The 18,130-nt window shown below is 37.5% G+C and overlaps 1 protein-coding gene across 5 annotated transcripts in view; it reads right to left on the reverse strand.

Moving 5' to 3' along the window:
- Ankrd31 (ankyrin repeat domain 31) overlaps positions 1–18,130 on the reverse strand; it is a 154,392-nt gene that overhangs the window by 95,427 nt on the left and 40,835 nt on the right. For 4 of the 5 annotated variants that reach the window (XM_021180850.2, XM_021180849.2, XM_021180848.2 and 1 more), the window contains exons 6-10: positions 16,223–16,266; positions 11,643–12,209; positions 8,917–9,197; positions 8,321–8,397; positions 3,493–3,648 (exon numbers count right to left, since the gene is read on the reverse strand). In XM_021180850.2, the coding sequence (XP_021036509.1) occupies positions 3,493–3,648; positions 8,321–8,397; positions 8,917–9,197; positions 11,643–12,209; positions 16,223–16,266 (1,125 nt within the window). The remainder of the gene's footprint in view (positions 1–3,492; positions 3,649–8,320; positions 8,398–8,916; positions 9,198–11,642; positions 12,210–16,222; positions 16,267–18,130) is intronic. The other variant, XM_021180851.2, reaches the window with a different exon arrangement.

The raw sequence follows: 18,130 nt of genomic DNA on the forward strand, positions 1-18,130 counted from the left end.
ATACACATATGCAATTAAAACTAATATGTATTTTAAAACATTCTAATTTTAAACAGTTTCTTTAATAGTCTAACATAAAGTCATATAACATCTCTATAGAGTATTTTATATTATTTAGTGGATTCAAGGATGGTTGGGAAGGTAGCTGAATTTATATTGTGTGTCTGGCATGCACAATGACCTGGATTCAAGCTCTGACACTACATAAGGCCAGACATGGTTGTGGATGCCTGTAGTCTCTGAATATGGGAGGTAAGAACAAAAGAATATAAAGTTTCAAAGTCATCCTCTGATACATAATGATCTTGATGCCCCAGCATCGGGGGATGCTAGAAGGGTGAGGCAGGAGTGGGTGAAGGAGCACCCTCACAGAGTGAGGGGAGGGGAGAGGGGATAGAAGGGGGAGGGGGATGGTTTGGGCGACTTTGTGGAGCTGTAAATGGGAAGGAGATTATCATTTGAAATGTGAATGAATAAAATGATTAATAAAAAAATAAATAAAAACTAAATTAATTTAAAAAAGCAAACCCTAAGAGGTACCTTGCCTGGGTATAAAACCGTAATTCAGGTTTCAAGGAATACACTAATAACCAACAAACCCTTCATCCTTGTTGCCAGGAATAGTATATCCACCCAGATCAAAATAATGACCCAACAGAACAGATCAGCTTTTATACTGTTTTTAATTAATTAATTAATTAATTTTATACTCCAGATCTTATCACCCCCTCCACTCTCCAACTGTTCCACATCCCATACCTCATCCCCACACTCGTTTCCACAAGGATGTCCCCATCCCCCTTGCCCCCACCCCACCTGATCTCTAAACTCCCTGGGGCCTCCAGTCTCTTGAGGGTTAGTGACATGCACCTTTCCTATGCTGTTGTAACTGCCATATCCAGAAGCACCAACAATCAAACTGCATATGAGATCTACATTCTTAAACACAATGTAGGTAATCCCATTTTTAGCTGTAAGGTATCCTAAACTGATTTCTATAGTATTGTGCCAATAGTTCTTGTTTCATAAGCATAAAAATAATTGGATCAACTTGCTAAAATACATTTGTCTATGTTAACACACACACAAGTGGGGGGCAGGCAGGCAGACAGACAGAGACAGGTTGCATTTTAAAACAAGTATTGTAGGTAATTTCTGATAAAATGACTTGCTGACTACCCTTGTGGAAACACTGCTCTCTCTGACTGAAGAATATGATAGCAAGGAATAAAAATTGAGGTAGGATGCAAAGTAGAAAGGAAAACTTAGTAAGAATTCAAAAAGCCTGGAAAATAAAATAAGGGTAAGTAATTCATGAGGTCACGGAAGTGCTTGGGGCAGTGAGGTAATTGGCTGAAGACACGGAAGGGACAACCAGCAAGGATGGCATTGGCACAAGAAAACAGACAATAAAATAAATTAAGGCATAATGGGGAAATCCATAAAGTCAAACCTGACTGCATCAAGAGCTATGCCTTAATTCAAGACACAGTAAGTATTGAAGAAAGAATGATAAATCTCTTAAAATCAAGAGAGTAAATGCTCTTGCAAGCAGATGAGTAAGGTTTACAGAATCCTGGTTATTAATCTTAAGATTAAGGACTAGAGAGAGAGTTCTGCAGGTAAAGCTGCTTGCTGCTAAAGTTGTTGACCCAAGTTCAATCCTGGGCTCTCACACAGTCAGAGAAAACAGACATCCACAATTTTTCCTATGATGTTTACATATTTTGCTGCTACAAGTGTGCACATGCGTGATTTTATGTGCATATGTGCCCACACTCATGCATACATACACTGAATCAATAAATAAATCTAATAAAAATTTTTAAAATCTCGTTAAACTATCACTACATTGCAAGCCCAGGCCTTCTTATTTTGAGTACTGGAGGAGCACCTTCTTGACCATGGGTGTGGGACAATGGGCTATGCACAGACAGCCTGATTTCCAGTCGAGTTGAGGTTTGAACTCCGATAAACCCTGGTGGTGGTAATTCCCACCTACGTGGGACGGTAGGCGTTCTCTCATGTCTCCTGGACCCCTGGCTGCTGTCAAAGTTATCGACTCCATAGTCCCAACAAGAGAGGCATGTGACTAGTAGTCCCAAGCTTCTGACCTTCAGGCTAGATTCTTCTCCAGTTACCTAGCAATAACAGGATAAGCCCACTATTAGAGGGGCTGCTTGGCCCCTCCTCACTCTCTTAAGCTTTTACTTTCCTTACTCTCCCTCTTACTCTCTCTCCTCGTCCTCTCTTAAGCTCTCTCTAAGCTTTTACCTTTCTTTTTCTCTTTTTCTCTTTCTCTCTCTCCTTTTCCCCCTTCTCTCCTCTTGGCCATGGCTGGTCTCTCTCTCTTTTACCTTCTCTCTTTCCCCCTGCCTTTCTACAATAAAGCTCCCAAACCATAGATTCATCTGTTCCTCAAGGCTCGGCCTAAGGCCTCTCACCTGCGTGGGAACCTCTTTCCCTCTGCCCTCTTCCTGTATCTCTGAGGCCTGGTGTCGCCCTGGGGCCCCTATTTTGTTCTCATCTCCTCTGCTGTATCCAGCGTGGGTGCTGGAGACTAAGAACCTGGTACGGGGGCTGCCCCTCGTCCACCCCCCACCGAGTGGGGTCAGTGGCTTCACACAGCCAGATACCCATCCTGGGGGCCCAGTGTAAAGTGTCCAGCAGTCCTCCCGTGTCCGCCTGCCCAGAGCACAAGAACTCTGGCAGGACGCGGGCACTCTCTCCCAGTCCCCCTCTTCCCCTACACCCACGCCCCACACATGGGCTGTACTATTCCATCGTTTATGACCAGAGTTTGCACTGTTTAACAAATAGAAAAATCCATAAAAAAAAAAAGAAACAGTATAAATAATCCAAAACACTCCAAGGCTGGCCCATTATGTTCTGTGCACTAACATACAAGTATCTTTATAATCACTCTTATCGTTGCCCCAGTGTTGTTCAGTGCACCCACACACATAGCACGGAAGATTATCACCAGAAGGAAGGCTGCACTATAGTCAGCCACAAGGAAGGACTGTTTTCTTTCTGCACTCTACTTCTATTTCTCTCTATTTCTCTAGCCATCTTTATTCTACTTTTCTATCTACCCTCTACTTTATTCTCTCTATTTCTCTAGCCATTAGTCCTTCTGTATCTATGACATTATGGTGATTTTTCCCTTGAGATTTAGTTAACATCAGTCCCTCCAAGTTTTGGTCTCATCTTCCCTCCATTCATGGTTAGGTCTCAGCCCTGGCCTTGCAATGCTACCCCTCAGGAATCCCCCTTCCTACTGTAAACACATCCTTCCACTGCACACAACCACTTGACATCGTTAATGAGAAACGTAATATTCTTCCAGCACTCATCTCATTCTGTCTCTTGGAAGATACTGGCAGGCTACATAATCACTGGAGAGCATACTGCCTTTGGCTCACTTTGTCACAATTTAGCCAAGACTACAAATGACTCTCTCGACAACTGTGGGTGGGAACCCTCGCTTACCAGCGTAACTTGGCTGATTGACACTTCCACCATTTTTTATGCAACAGCGAACTAGATCAACATCATTATGGAGAGCAGCTTTATACAGTAAATTCTCTCCGAAAATGTTTCTCCGGTTTATGGTACAAAGACACATTTTTTCCATCTCTCCTGTTTCTAAAATGAGAGAAAGAACAAAGATACATACCTTTAATCATAGCACTCAGGAGACAGAGGCAGGCAAAATTTCTGAGTTTGAGGCCAGCTTGGTCTACAAAGCGAGTTCAGCCAGGACTACACAGAGAAATCCTGTCTTGAAAACAACAACAAATTTGAGAGAAACAGAATACGATAAATCTAGTCAATATTAGAAGTGGGTGTATTATGTTATTAAAGAATACTTTATCCATTAGTCTTATTGTAATGTTATCTAAACACAAAATATATAAAAATATGTTAGTTTTTAAATATTTGAAGTAAACTAAAACTCCTGATGAGTACTATATTAATTAAAACCTTATGAAAGTGCTCATAAAAGATGACAGATTTTCCTAAAAATTCTGGAAAAATAATTATTTAAATCTAGAATTATTTAATATCTTCTCTATTATCTAGCTGCACATCCCCAAAGGTCCATAGTTACTATGATGGTAGAGCACTTGAGAAGTGGTCAGGATACCAGAGGCATGTCTTCATGTTTGCAAAGGGCACAGTGGAGCCCTCTATTCTGCTTCCTGCCCATGATATAAACAGATGTATTACACCAAGTGCTCTTGCTATGGTGTGCTGCCTCATCATGGGTCTGATCATTCATGGACTGGACCCTCCAAATCTATGGGCCAAAACAATCCTTCTCTCTATAGACCATTATCTTACAAATCTGCTTAAGTGATATATTATTACACTTAATGTTACTATACAACATGTCTTATAAGGCTATGAGAATATCTCTGTGCCATGAGAGAGATACTAAATCTAACCCCAGAAATAGAATAGCTAAATTTTATAATTATTAAATTATCTAATTTTTAATTTTCACTTATATGGGTGTTTTGCCAGCATGCATGTGTACCACTTATGGGCCTGGTGCCAAAGAGGCTAGAAGAGGCAACTGGATCCCGAGACTGGAGTTACAGACAACTGTAAACTGCCCTATGGGTGCTAGGAATGTAATCTGGGTCCTCTGGAAGAGCAGCCAGTGTTTTTAACCTCTAAGCCATCTCTCCCATCTTGTTAAATTTTCTCTTAAATGAAAACAACTAGCCTCAGATCAAGGAGAGAATGATAATCTCCATTTTTTGGCAATAGTTTTGATTTGCTAAGTCATGATAGACATGTTTAAAATAATTTCCAGATGACACAAAGCAACTACTAACTCTCAACTGTGCCTCTTAGAATACTAAAACTTAGTCCTCTCGAGTATTCTTCAAACCCAGTCATTTCCTGGGGATGATACTCAGTGGATTTCCTGAATTTCCAGATAGTTTCAATGATAGCTTTTCTAAGTTTGATCTAGTTAACTGCTTCCCTCCATCCCATATAAGAACTTGATAATGAAGAAGCAGAAATGGTCATAGTCTTGTAACCCAGCAGGAAGAAAAGCTGAAGAAGAACCACATACTCCAGACTAGCTTAAATTTATAGCACATTCCAGACCACCCTGGGCTACCTAGCAAGCAATAAGAACCTTATAAAGGGAACTAAGAACTAGAGGACTTTTGGTCTTAATTTTGTCTTAATTTAAAATTAATCTAAAATTTATTTCATTTATTCGCCTTTTATTTTGCTGCCTCTATTAGGTCTTAGTATAAGAAAGGGGAAAAATAGGGAAAGAAAGATAAAAATACCAACCTAATTGCTAACATTAGAGACTACTGTCCTTATGTTGAAATACACACATCCACCCCACATAATACATATATCTACAAAGAAACACTGGGGCTTGCTTTGTACTTGCTTTGCTATTATACTTAAGTAATTTATCAAAAGAAGCAAATGAAGACACAAGGCAAAAACAAATTTTCAGTGAACACTAAGTGGTAGAAGACACTCATGCCCAGTAATTTGTCCTCTTAAGGAGGACAAATCTACAAACAACTAGAAAAACAGATAAAATACACATAGGACCTCTTTGAGAACATAAGAAAATTTAGAGTTTAGAGCTATGACCCTGAGTGAATGCCGTGAGCCTCAAGGTTCCTATATCTTTTTGTTCAGATGAATTTTCAGAGCATAATGGTCAGGGGAAGGATGTTACAAAGTAAGGTGACTCCACTAATCTTAGAAAATAGAATCAGAGTTTGGGGAGGCTGTTGTATCTACAATTTAATTTGCCCAGTGGAGAGTCACAGATGAGAAAATAATGAACCAGTTCTAGAAATCTACATAAGGGGTCTTTGAGTCATTATCTGAATAGATTGCTCCCATGGAAGAGGAACCCTGGACTTAGGAGATAGCTCAGTGACTAAAGTACTTGCTATACAAGCCTGAGAGCCTGAGTTTGACTCTCTAGCACTCATGTAAAGCCAGGCATAGAGTGGGGGAGGTGGAGACTGCCGGTAGATTTAGCAGAAACAGAAAGCTCCAGGTTCAGTAAAACATGATGTAAGGAGCAACAGGAAAAGATGTGTAACGTCAGCCTTTGGTTTTCATGTGTATACTCAAAGACATGCATACCTGCATAGACACATGCACACATGCACATACATCCATATAAACACAAAGAAACCTTACCCAATAAGGCTGGGATAGAAAAATTAATGAGTCAGTAGAAAATTGCCAGCAGCTAGGATCTGTTAGCCATCCTGTCTAGGTAAAACAGCAAGCTTACAGGCCAGTGAGAGTCTGTCTCCAGGAAATAGTATGGAGCAAGCTAGACACCTGATATACTGTTGCATAGACATGCATACCAACACTCATATGCATGCAATACACAATACACACACACATGCACACCTGTATGGTTTTGTGTGTGCATATTTGTGCATGTAAATGTGATACATGTGAAGATATGTGCAGGTGTGGAGGTCAGCAGAGGTCAATGTCAAGGGTCTTTGCTCAATCAGCTTTTGAGACAAGGTTTCTCACTGAACCTATAGCTAACGAATTTGACAAAACAGCTGGCCATCAATTCCTACACATCTTCCCATCATTTCCCCTCCAAGTGCTGGGATTACAAGAATGTGGTGTTGTCTCTCCCTTTTTTAATGTGTATGTCTTAGTCACTGTTTTATTGCTGTGAAGAGGAGCTATGACCAAGGCAACACTTATAAAGCAAAGTACTTAATTGTGGGCTTACAATCTCAGAGAGTTAGTCCAGTATCTTCATGGCAGGAACATAGGAGCATACAAGGCACTGGAGCAGAAGCTGAGAGATATATCCTGATCCTCAGTCTGGTAGGGAGGCTGTACCTGGCATAGGCATCTAAAACCTCAAAACCTACTTGCAGTGACACACTTCCTCCAACAAGGCCACAACTATTCCAACAAGGTCACATTTCCTAATCCTTCTAATCTTTTCAAACAGTTCCACTCTCTGGTGACTAAATATTCAAATATATGAGCCCAGGAGGACCATTCTTATTCAAACCACTGCAGTGCTGGAAATTAAATTCCGGTCCTGATATCCATTTGGCAATTACTTTACTAACTGACCTAACTCCTCAGCACCCCATCCCAACATACTTTTAATAGAGATCCTATGCACTTATGAAGCAGCTGAGAGAGAAGAAAGTTTCTGAAGTTCTAAATCTAACTGAGAACCAGTTCCTGTTTCCATTTGTTCAAGTCTACTTTTAGTCCCTCAGAAGGAATTTTAAACCCTCCTTATAGGTATGACATATGTTTATTGTAATAAGTGGTATTTATCTTCTTTTTTATAGCACTGTAATTATTATAATTATATATAAGTTTCTCTTACATTATTAATATATGAGATGAAATATACTATTTGGAGAGCTTTTTGACTTATTCAATTTGTCTATATTTTATTTTGAAATAGTTCAGATTATCAGAAAAAATATGTAAAGAGATGAATGTTCTAAGAATATAGCCAAGTGGTAGAGTGTTTGCCTAGCATATATGAAGCCCTGAATTTGATCTGAGTAGAAAAGAAAAATAAGCAAAGGATCCAATGTTAACATTTTGCCACAACTTTAAATCATTTTTATCTATCCTGTTTGTCCATTCCCCCATCCTTCCATGCACTAACTCATTCATTCACTTACCCATCCATGCATCCACATATCCATACATACATACATACATACATACATACATACATCATCTGCTATGCACATACAGATAGATGGATGGTAGTGTGTAACTAGTATATAATATACCTTTTATCACTAATACTTAAGAAATATTTTTTTAACAATATAAACATTCTCTTATACAATCAAGAGTATTATTTCCAAATTCAAAAAACTCAAAACAGATGCAACCTATATAGTCCATGTTTCAATTTTGTCAAGTCTACTATTTTAACAACTATTTCTCTATATTATTTTATTGTAACAAATTTTAGTTCAATCTTATGAATTATATAGAAACAGAACTTGTAAATTAATAATTTTCCCTCTTCTTTTCTCTGCTAGTATTTTTGGTATGCACTGTCAGTCTTTTGTTGTGTTAGCTATACACACAAATGTGAACATATTCTCTAGTTGCTCTCTATAGTACGAAGTATGCAAAATACTCCCACCCTGGGAGCCATTAAGCTCAAACCCCACACATGCTACAACATCACTGAAACTGTTAACTCATCAATAAAGCTGAGATTATGCTCTTATTCAGTTCTGTTTCTATAAGGTATTAGAGAAATGAAATATTAAAAAATATGTCTCACCATTCTTTTTTCTAAGTTGTTCACTTTTCCTTATCTGTTCATTCTTGAATCTGGATGAATGCATATTCTTCCTTTTACTGTCAATCATTAAAACAGAATCCTTGATTCTTTTAAAAAAATGGACTTATTAAATAACTGCAATGTTTTCTATAAGCATTCATGGAGAATCGCGTGAAATTTTAACAAAAAGCTGAAACCCCGAAGATAATTATTGAGTTATTCTCAGCTGACAAAGCTGTGAAGTCACACATGGATGTGGAACCTAAGTAAGCTGTAGATGCCAGGCTCTTAGCTCCATTACAATAGGTGTAACTACCTACAAATGGGAGGATTCAGAGCCTTCTGCCCTTTACTTCCCAAGAAGGCATGTCAATATCCACTCTATTCACCTTACAGGGAAAAGAGGCAGGCCTTTTACAGAGGTATGAAGGGTAAAGGGACTTGCTGAATAATGGAGTACTGATCAAAAACTACAAAATAAAAAACAGAAACATAAAAATGCTTTTTACTTAAGGGTAAATTGACACTGCCTCTAACATCCTCCAGCACGAAATTTGTAGCATACCTGGTGAAAAAGATATAATTTAATAACATACCTGAAACTATCGGTTGTAAATATGCTATTTATTTGATCCTTAAAGCTAAGTGCTTTTGATAAAATCCTTTCTGGCTTCTTCAATACAGCCTCTGTATGCACCACATCTCTGCTTGCTTTCAGTTTTTCCAGTCTAGATGATCTTCTTAGTACATGAGGAGTTTCCTGGGTAGAGGTATTTTTCATGGGATCTGAATTTTTCTTTTTGTTTATTTGCTCATAAGAGATGGCATTTTCATCAGTCAATGTTTGTAACTTAAATGGTTTTGGGTCTTCTATGTTCTATAAAGATATATATCCACAAATAGTTACAATATTAAAAGAAAAAGTTAAATATATCTTCTCTATTAAAACTAAAGCAATTTATAAGCATATATGAAGACAGTGAAAAAATCTGTAATCATATTTTAAAAAGAACATAGATTGTAAGCTTATTAAAAAACATAAGCAGCTAGTCTTGGTGACACAAATCTACAATCCCAGCACTTGGAAAACTAAGGCAAGAGAATTTTGAGTTTAAGACCAGCTTGGGCTTCATGGGGAGACCTGGGTCAGTGTCAGGATAGAAAAAAAAAAAAAGGAAAGACTTTAAAATTACTTTCATCAATATTCAACTTTAAATTTCAAAGGAAAATATAAGTTCCTTCTGGTGCTTAATTTGGCAGGAAATAAGTCATATAGAATATGACACTCATATAAGAACATGACGAAGACCAGATTAATGGTGTGTGTGCTTCCTTGACAGGGGCAAGGTGATATATAACTCCCATATTTTCAAAGCCCAATGGTGTATCAGGAACTCTTCTCATTTCTCCTTGATAACCAACTATCAATCAAACTTCTATGAAGACATTTATATTTTACATGTACCACATAAACCTTGAGCCCATTTATGTATCCAGATACATATGTAAAGCTTCTCAAAAAAAGTGTTGAATATTTCAATCACAGCTAAGTAAGAGTATTTGATGTGAGTCATTCAACATGAATTTTCTTTCTATTTAAAAGGTTTCCGGGCTGGTGAGATGGCTCAGTGGGTAAGAGCACCCGACTGCTCTTCCGAAGGTCCGAGGTTCAAATCCCAGCAACCACATGGTGGCTCACAACCATCCGTAACGAGATCTGGCGCCCTCTTCTGGAGTGTCTGAAGACAGCTGCAGTGTACTTACATATAATAAAAATAAATAAATCTTTTTTTAAAAATAAATAAATAAATAAATAAAAGGTTTCTCATTTTAAACTTGAAGACTTGCTAAAATCTGTGTTTACTTTACCAACAATAATCATATTTTCTACATTTTAGTCGCAGTCCTTTTTCTTATACTAGAACAGTGAAATGTTTAATCATCTTTATCTCCTTAATTAATGTTTCTGTTTTTGTTTCTTAATCCTATAGTGTCTATCTGATGGGTGACAGCCAGACCACATTGGTATTACTCCAGGTTTATATGCTGCAAGAAAAACTTGTCTTCTCCAAATCTTCCTGGATGTACATGGAATATTTTGTTAATAGCTAAGAGAAAATAAAAGAAATCTAAGTTTCTATTACTGTTAATTAAGTTATATTTATAATACATTTATATATCACTTCATAAAAGATTTCAAAGTGCTAAATTTTTTCACACTAAAAATATAAGCAACATATATTTTAAAAATAAGTTGAAATGTATCCTGTATTATACAGTCTTATTTGAATAAAATAAACTTACAAGGAATAGAAGTCACTGAAGATGCACCAAACTGTTGACAACATTTAGAGAGTAAATCTATAGGAGATTTTGTTACCATCCTGTTAAACAATCTTGTAATGCTTGATATGTTCTTTTTGGTTTTGACTGATTACTAAGGCCCTAGCTGGCCTTGAACTCCTGAACTGTTGACCCTGCTGCCTCAGCCTCTCTAATTACGTATGTACCACCATACTTGCCTTTACTTAATTTTATAATAATGAGAATACAAACTGTCAACATGAAAAGGGAACTTGGCACTTGTTACAGGGCCTCAATGCATAATGCTGTAGGAGTTCTAAAACCACAAGCTATGGTGTTTTACTCCTATTCCAAATAGGGCTCAAAGAAGGCTGAATCCCCATTGTTTGATTTGGTGATTAATTCCTTGCGTTCTTTATATATGTTGGATGTTAGCCCTCTCTCTTATGTGGGGTGAGTGAAGATTCTTCCCCAATCTGTTGGTTGTTGATCTGTCTTATTGACTATATGTCCTTTGCCTTACAGGGGACAAATTTCCTAAACAGAACTCCAGTGGCTCATGCTCTAAGATCAAGAATTGATAAATGGGACCTCATGAAACTGGAAAGCTTCCTCCATGTCCAGTTACAGGGCTCCGTATCTACTCCATACTCGGGTAAATATAGTAATATTCTAAACAAAGAGAAATTTCTGTTAAGAAATTCTTTCCTATTATACTAAAAAACTATTGCTATGCCTTCTTATGTAGGTTAGGGAGAAAATAATTTTATCTTAATTCCTTGTAAACTCTACCCAGTACTTCTAAAAAGAGCAATCTATGCATGAAGGTTATCTTTCACCAATATCTTCTAGATGTTGGTAACTGGTGAGATGATTAGAATTTAACACACTAAAGATTATTACAGGTCACTACAAAATTAGCTTCAGATACTCATACTTGTATAACCACCTGTCCTTCCTACTGACAGATGGTTGTTTCACAACCTGAACTATTTAAATAGTAGTGTAGTAAATTCACCTGTGCTATTTGTGTACAATCTTCATCTACCTGAGACATGATGGGCTGCACTGCTAAACATCCATTTCCACCACTAACACTGCTGCTTTTCTCTTGTCCTTGACAGCTGGGTCCCACATCAGCACCTGGCAATGTGTTGACAGCTGCCAGCAATTTAGCTGGCAGTGCAGCATCAGCCTTGTTTTCTAGTTCATCTCTACCCTGTGCTGCCAAGGCATTCAAAGGGATAGATACAGAACCCAAGGAGTTGCTCAACATGCTCAACAGCTCTTGAGGATTGAAGTCCTCCATTATTTCAAGCAGCCTTTCTTCTTGGGTACATTCTGGTGATTCTAGTAACTTTTCTAAAGTAGACACAAATGTTTCAAGAGAGCTTTCTTCATCTTTGGTTTCTTTAGATGTCATAGTCTGTGTTACTTCCTCTCCAGGCTCAGAAACTGTGTTTGGTACTGCTAAGGTCTTCACTGGCTCTGTTAATCTCTCCTTTAATGCAACCAAATCAGATGCCACAGGAGAAGTCCCTGAGAGAAGACTAACTTCAGGGGAATCTGAGTTTTCTCTTAGTTCCTGTGTGTTACATAAAACAAAGCAATATTTAAAATTAAAAGTTAGCTTTAGAACTCATTTTTATATTAATTTACTTTTTTTTTTTTTTACCAACTTTCTACTTCATCTATATTACTTTCCTGTATGAAATCAATAATGCCTGACTACATGGTTAAATATTTAACCAAGAGTGGTTAAATGGACCAAGAGCAACATTGGCTAGATCACAGATCACAAATTAATCTTCAACTAAGCTTTAACTATCTGTTCCAACAAAACAGACAGATGTTCTAGTTAGTTAAATTAACAAATGACCTCACTATGTCACAGCCTAAGTAATGCTAGAAAATTCTAGCCAAATATTTCTCAGTCATAAAATTATAAAATAGATACCACTTCACCTTCTGAATGAATATGCAAATGTGAAATGAGAAAAGAACAGGAAATCAGAGAGTAAAATAGAAGAGATGAGGATGCAAGTGTATGAAATCTTATGAATCCTGACTCTAAACTAATAACCCAAGGTTTTTGTTGTTTAAAACAACAAAAACATAAAACACAAGTTTCCCAGGGAGTTATTTTCAAGAGCAATGACCTAACAGGTTGTATTTGTTCTTACAAAGTTTTGAATGCCCAATATCAGAATTATTTTTAAAGTTGCTATCCAAATTAGCTACTAGGTTACTCAGGAAAATAATGTACTTTATAGGTATTGAAATTTATGGTTTTCAATCACGTTGGTTGTTCCCCCACAACATATCTCCTACCTCTCTGGCAGGATGCATTATCATCTCCTAAGACTGCTAATAATTTGTTCTAAGTTGAACAAAAGAAGTAAGAAATTAATATATTCTATGTACTACCATTTTATCCAATATCTAGCAAATAGAGCTTAATAAAATAAATTTATATATCTGTAATGCTAACTATATGTATTTTCCAAAACATGCTGTCCAAAGGTTTTAAAAGTATTTTTCCCAGATGATCTATTGGGAAATATTGATTTAACCAGTGAAAAATATCAGAGAATAAGCAATTACTTTGATCAATTTTATCAGTTACTTGCCACAGATCCAAAGGAAAGGAAGAACTTGAGGCATGAATAAATGAGTTATGAAGAAGGGAAATAACAACATAGATTTATTCAAACACAACTAGGTGACAGGCCAGAAGTCACGCTCCTGGTTCTCACAATAATTCTTTGAAACATCTGTCAGTATTTTATAGATGTTAACAAGAGCTGCCTTTGAAGCCACATCCACTCAAAATTGTATTCCTATTTCCTTGCCCTTTGGCTTTTATCAAAGTTTATCAAAAAAGCTTGGTAACTGGATATATAAGAGGCACAGCTGAGATGATGTAGCTGGATAAGATAGGGTGAGCCTAGGAGGTCTGAAGCGACTTAGTATCTTAAAGAAGGACTTGAGTTCACTGTGGGCAGAGCCAATTTACAGCTCCATGTGGAAAGCAAAGACAAAGTAGGCCCTTGAAAAACATTAGCAACAAGACAGTGAGAATGTAAGCTTGAAATAGGAAAAAAATGTGATTAACCTTAAAAACAAAAAGGTTATGCTCCATCATCTAGGTACATGTAATAACAAGTTTTACATTCCTCTAAATGAAGTATAAGGGTCTTGTCATAGTGGGTAAGGAACACAGATCAGAATTACCAAAATTATTAGAGGTCAGGAAGAATAATATATACATGAACAGATTTTTAGACGAAGATTCTCCTTCACCAGAAGGCACCACACAAGATCACAAGGCACGGAAGGAACTAATAATCCTACTCAGCTATGACACCGATGAACCACAACAATGACCTGCCACACCCACTCCAGTGAAGTCTGCGTGACAGGCCTAAAGGCTTGGATGCAATCTCAAGGCAAAGAGTTTCACAGAAACTTAGCCTCCTGGAACCTTGGCATTCCCATAGCAAGAATGCTCCTAGCCTGTCCCTGCGTTAGTCGGGTATATGGATCTGTGTGCTTTCTTTCAGTATTGTTTTATTATAGGTGATTCCAAGAAATGATTTTACAAATACCTAAATCAGGTTGAACTTTACTCCCTGGCTCTTTACTCCCTGGTTTTCACCAATGTCCTAGGCAGTCCTTGAGCTGACCCTGGGCTTGGAATTTTGTAAGAATGTCATTCATCCAGAGGAAATGCCTCAGTGTTGACAGTTAGAAATCAGGCATCTCAGTTTGCCTGACAGGAGTTAGAAATCTCAGGGCAAGCTTAGCAATGTATACTTAGAATCTTCATTTCAGCCAGGTATAGCAGACTACATTGCATATTAGAAGAAAGTTGGTGAGTTCTTCTGACAAATGGAGACTCCCTACAGATACTTAAAAGAGCAACCAAGTTACTCCTATATGCAAGAATTTACCATGGCCTAGGAAAAAGGAGGGTTGTGGCTTAAGGAAGAACTATAGTATTGCATTATTCATGAAAAGGTCTGCTAGAGCAGAACCCCCTGGTGCAAGCTTTCACAAGGTTCAAAGGAATAGCATAAACTGTGACTAGGGTGTGAAATCCTCACATGGGCCCTGTCATTAGCTGACTCTAGGCAGGGCTGTTTTTATCTTAACTGTAAACATTGCCTGGTTCTTGCCAGTGTTTTGAAGGCATTTCTCTGTTTTGTGTCAGATAACTTCAATGTATCTTGCCTGCTGTGACACCTAACTTCTTTGTTTTCTTCTGTAATATATAAATCTGATGCTAACTTTGACAAAATTACATTCAGGTACAACACTTCCTTGTGTCTGTGTCTGTTTGTCACCCTTTCACCGACTCCTGCCCACCTGTACCGGGACCCTGATTTCCCCTGCGGATCGAGGGCCTGACTGAGGCCAGTCCGCAGCAATGACCAGCATGGCACAATAACCCTAGGAATGCACTATCTGCACTCATATATTGGTGGCAACCAATAGCTCTCTAGTTGGACATAAGACCTGTTCAACAAGAGTTCCCTGGTACTAGAAACCTAGACAACTATCCAGAGCCAATGAGTCATGGATCTTACAGGAAATTACACCTGCCACATTACTAAACCAGCATAATTCCTAAAATTTTAAATATTTATAAGTGTAATTCTCACCCCTCATCAAAAATTTCTCTTTGCAACAAAAGGAGAAAAATTACAGAAAAACAAAATTGATTAAAATGTGGAGAACAAGAGATTGTGTGTACCCAGTCCCAACCAATAGATCTACATGCCAACAGCTGCATGTTAAGGCCCAGGGATCATTGCAGAAGAGAGGAAAGAGATTATAAAGCTAGAAGAGGAGGGAGTTTGTGAGATTGTGTCTCCTAGGAATGTCAGAAAGGCTATACCCAGAAAGTTTCACCAAGAAGATCTGAGCAATGATGACACCACTGAGCATGTTAACATGGAAGGGGACAGTTTGTGGGTTCTCAACCCTAAACAAGGAACTACAGACAACTGGAAAATGCAAGAGTAGAAGGAATGGTCTTTCCCAGGGAGTCAGCTCTGAGGTCATACATACACTGGTAACATTACACAAACTGAGCAGTACAATCACACAAACAGGAACTCATACACACATACAAATTTGAACTTCTGACCTTTCTTGAGTGTTGGGAGTTATAGGTCTGCATATTTGCAGGTAAAAACAATTTTTTAAAAAAAAAGGTCATGAATTTGAGAGAGAGCAAGTAGAGTGCATGGGAGAGGTTGGAGGGAGGAAAGAGTAGGAGAAATGATATAATCATATTATAGTTTCAAAAATATTATAGCCGGGTGGTATAGTATATACCTTTAATCCCAGCACTCTGGAGGCAAAGGCAAGTGGATCTTTTTGAGTTCAAAGCCAGTCTACAGAGTGAGTTCCAGGACAGTCAGGGCTACAAAGAAAGACCCTGTATCAACATGCCCCCACCCAAACCTACAAAAAAAGAATAGGTTTCTAGCTATTGATGTGATTTAGTCAGATTACTGCCTAGTATAAGCAACATGATTTAAAAATCTAAATTCACAATTTACAAAGCCAATCTTGATTACACAAACCAACCTTTTTTGAGTGTAGTAAATTTTCACAATTTTCAGCTTCATGCCCTAGAACAGAACAATATGTATTTATTCAACCTTTATTAAACCACAGAGTATACCCTCTTCAATCAGCATTTTCTAGCAATAAAACTTGAGCTTTCTTAAATAATTCAAAAGATGTATCAAGCATCTTATAAATATATCAATCTGTTGTTATAAACTTATTACTTAGAAAATAATAGAACTCTCCATTTTTTGGGCTGGGGATATAGCAAAACTGGTAGACTGGCTCTATGTCTCATACTCCTTGAACCCTTAACCTGGAGTGGTAGTGCAGCCCAGGTCTATAACTCAGCACTGAGGAAAGTGGTCAGAAGCTCAAAGTTATCCTAGGCTACACATTGAGATCAAGACTAACCAGGGTTCTATCATACACTTTGGTTCTTTATTTCAAAGAGGAGGGATCGGGTGGGAAAGTATGTGGTGTTGAAACAGGGTCCAGAAATGATTGAAGTTGGAATTGTGCAAAGAAAATTCTGAGTGATTGTGAGAAAACTCCAAAAAGACAAGACAAAAGTCTTGTAAACTTCAAAAGTCATGTTTCTTCAAAAACATGAACATGAAATTGTTCTTGGAACCTGTTTTCTTGTTCCTCCCAGATGTAGTGGATAATGGGAGTGAGTTTAGTTTAGAGTACTCACTACAATTGATACTGATATTTGCTTATATTCCTCTATGGAAAAACATGTTTTTGCCATATGACATTTGTTCTTGTGATTATATTTAGCTTGAACTCATGAGAAATTTACACATGTGACTTTTCTTAATCCTCAGGGTATAAACTGTCTGATGCTCTGAATAAAGCTGGCTATTGTATGAGACTTTAGTTAGTCTGCCTTATTTTCAGGCTCCACTCTCCCAGGTTGAATGGCCAATTAGAGTAGTAAACAGTGTGAATCCAACCAAAATTGTAACTATTTGAAATTAGTTTAGCTAAAATCAAACCTCTCTATTTCTATTGGATTATTCTAAGTATTTGTAACTATAGAGGAAGGATTTATGGCTAGTTTCTTAGCTTTATCATCTCCTCTGTGATAGGTAATAGAGCTTAAATGAATTCTAGCTATGAAGAATACCCACATGAGGTATTCTTGAATTAGGGGATCATCTAGGCTCTACTGTGGATAGAATTCACATCTCATTGATGCTTCAAATATTTGATCTCTTTCTTTTGGTTTCTTCTGATTATAGAAAAAATCTACACAGCTAACAAAAAATAGGAAGTAATTATCAGCTGAATCTCAGAATACAGCTTTGCAGGTGACACAGGTTTACAGGGAAGAAACTAAGCATAAATATACCTGCTAAACTTCACACTATCCAAAAATTTTGAGGCTGAACCCCAGCCCCACTCCCTCAGGGAGAGGAATAATGTAGGAAGTGGCTGCTTCACTTGTTTTAGTCTTCAGTGTTTTGCTTCATGTTGACATTTGATAATGAAAGTACAAAAATAAAAAAGATTAAATCTGTCTGGTATTCTAAAAGAACTTCTACACCGAATTTACATGTGTCTGTAAGTCCAGTCCTAGTGTACTAATACTGTCTTCTGGCCATCACAGGCACTAGGCACACAAGTGGTACAGACATAAATATAAGCAAAACACCCATACACAATAAATAAATAAATAAATAAATAAATAAATAAATACTTTAAGAGAAGATTTAAATGGCATTCTACACCAGTGGAAGTCAGCCAATATTTTTTTTCCATTTAGAACCAATATTTAATTTTATTATTCTTTTAGAACCTTTCATGTCAAGCAGCAATGACAAGTTCTACAACCCATACCTTAAGTCATTAAAAATATTAATACTAGGACTGACAAATGGCTCAGTGTTTAAGAATACTGGCTACTCTTTAAGTGAGCCC

The sequence above is a fragment of the Mus caroli genome, unplaced genomic scaffold (genome assembly GCF_978045245.1).
Source record: "Mus caroli unplaced genomic scaffold, Mus_caroli_1 scaffold_15, whole genome shotgun sequence".
Lineage (NCBI taxonomy): Eukaryota > Metazoa > Chordata > Mammalia > Rodentia > Muridae > Mus > Mus caroli.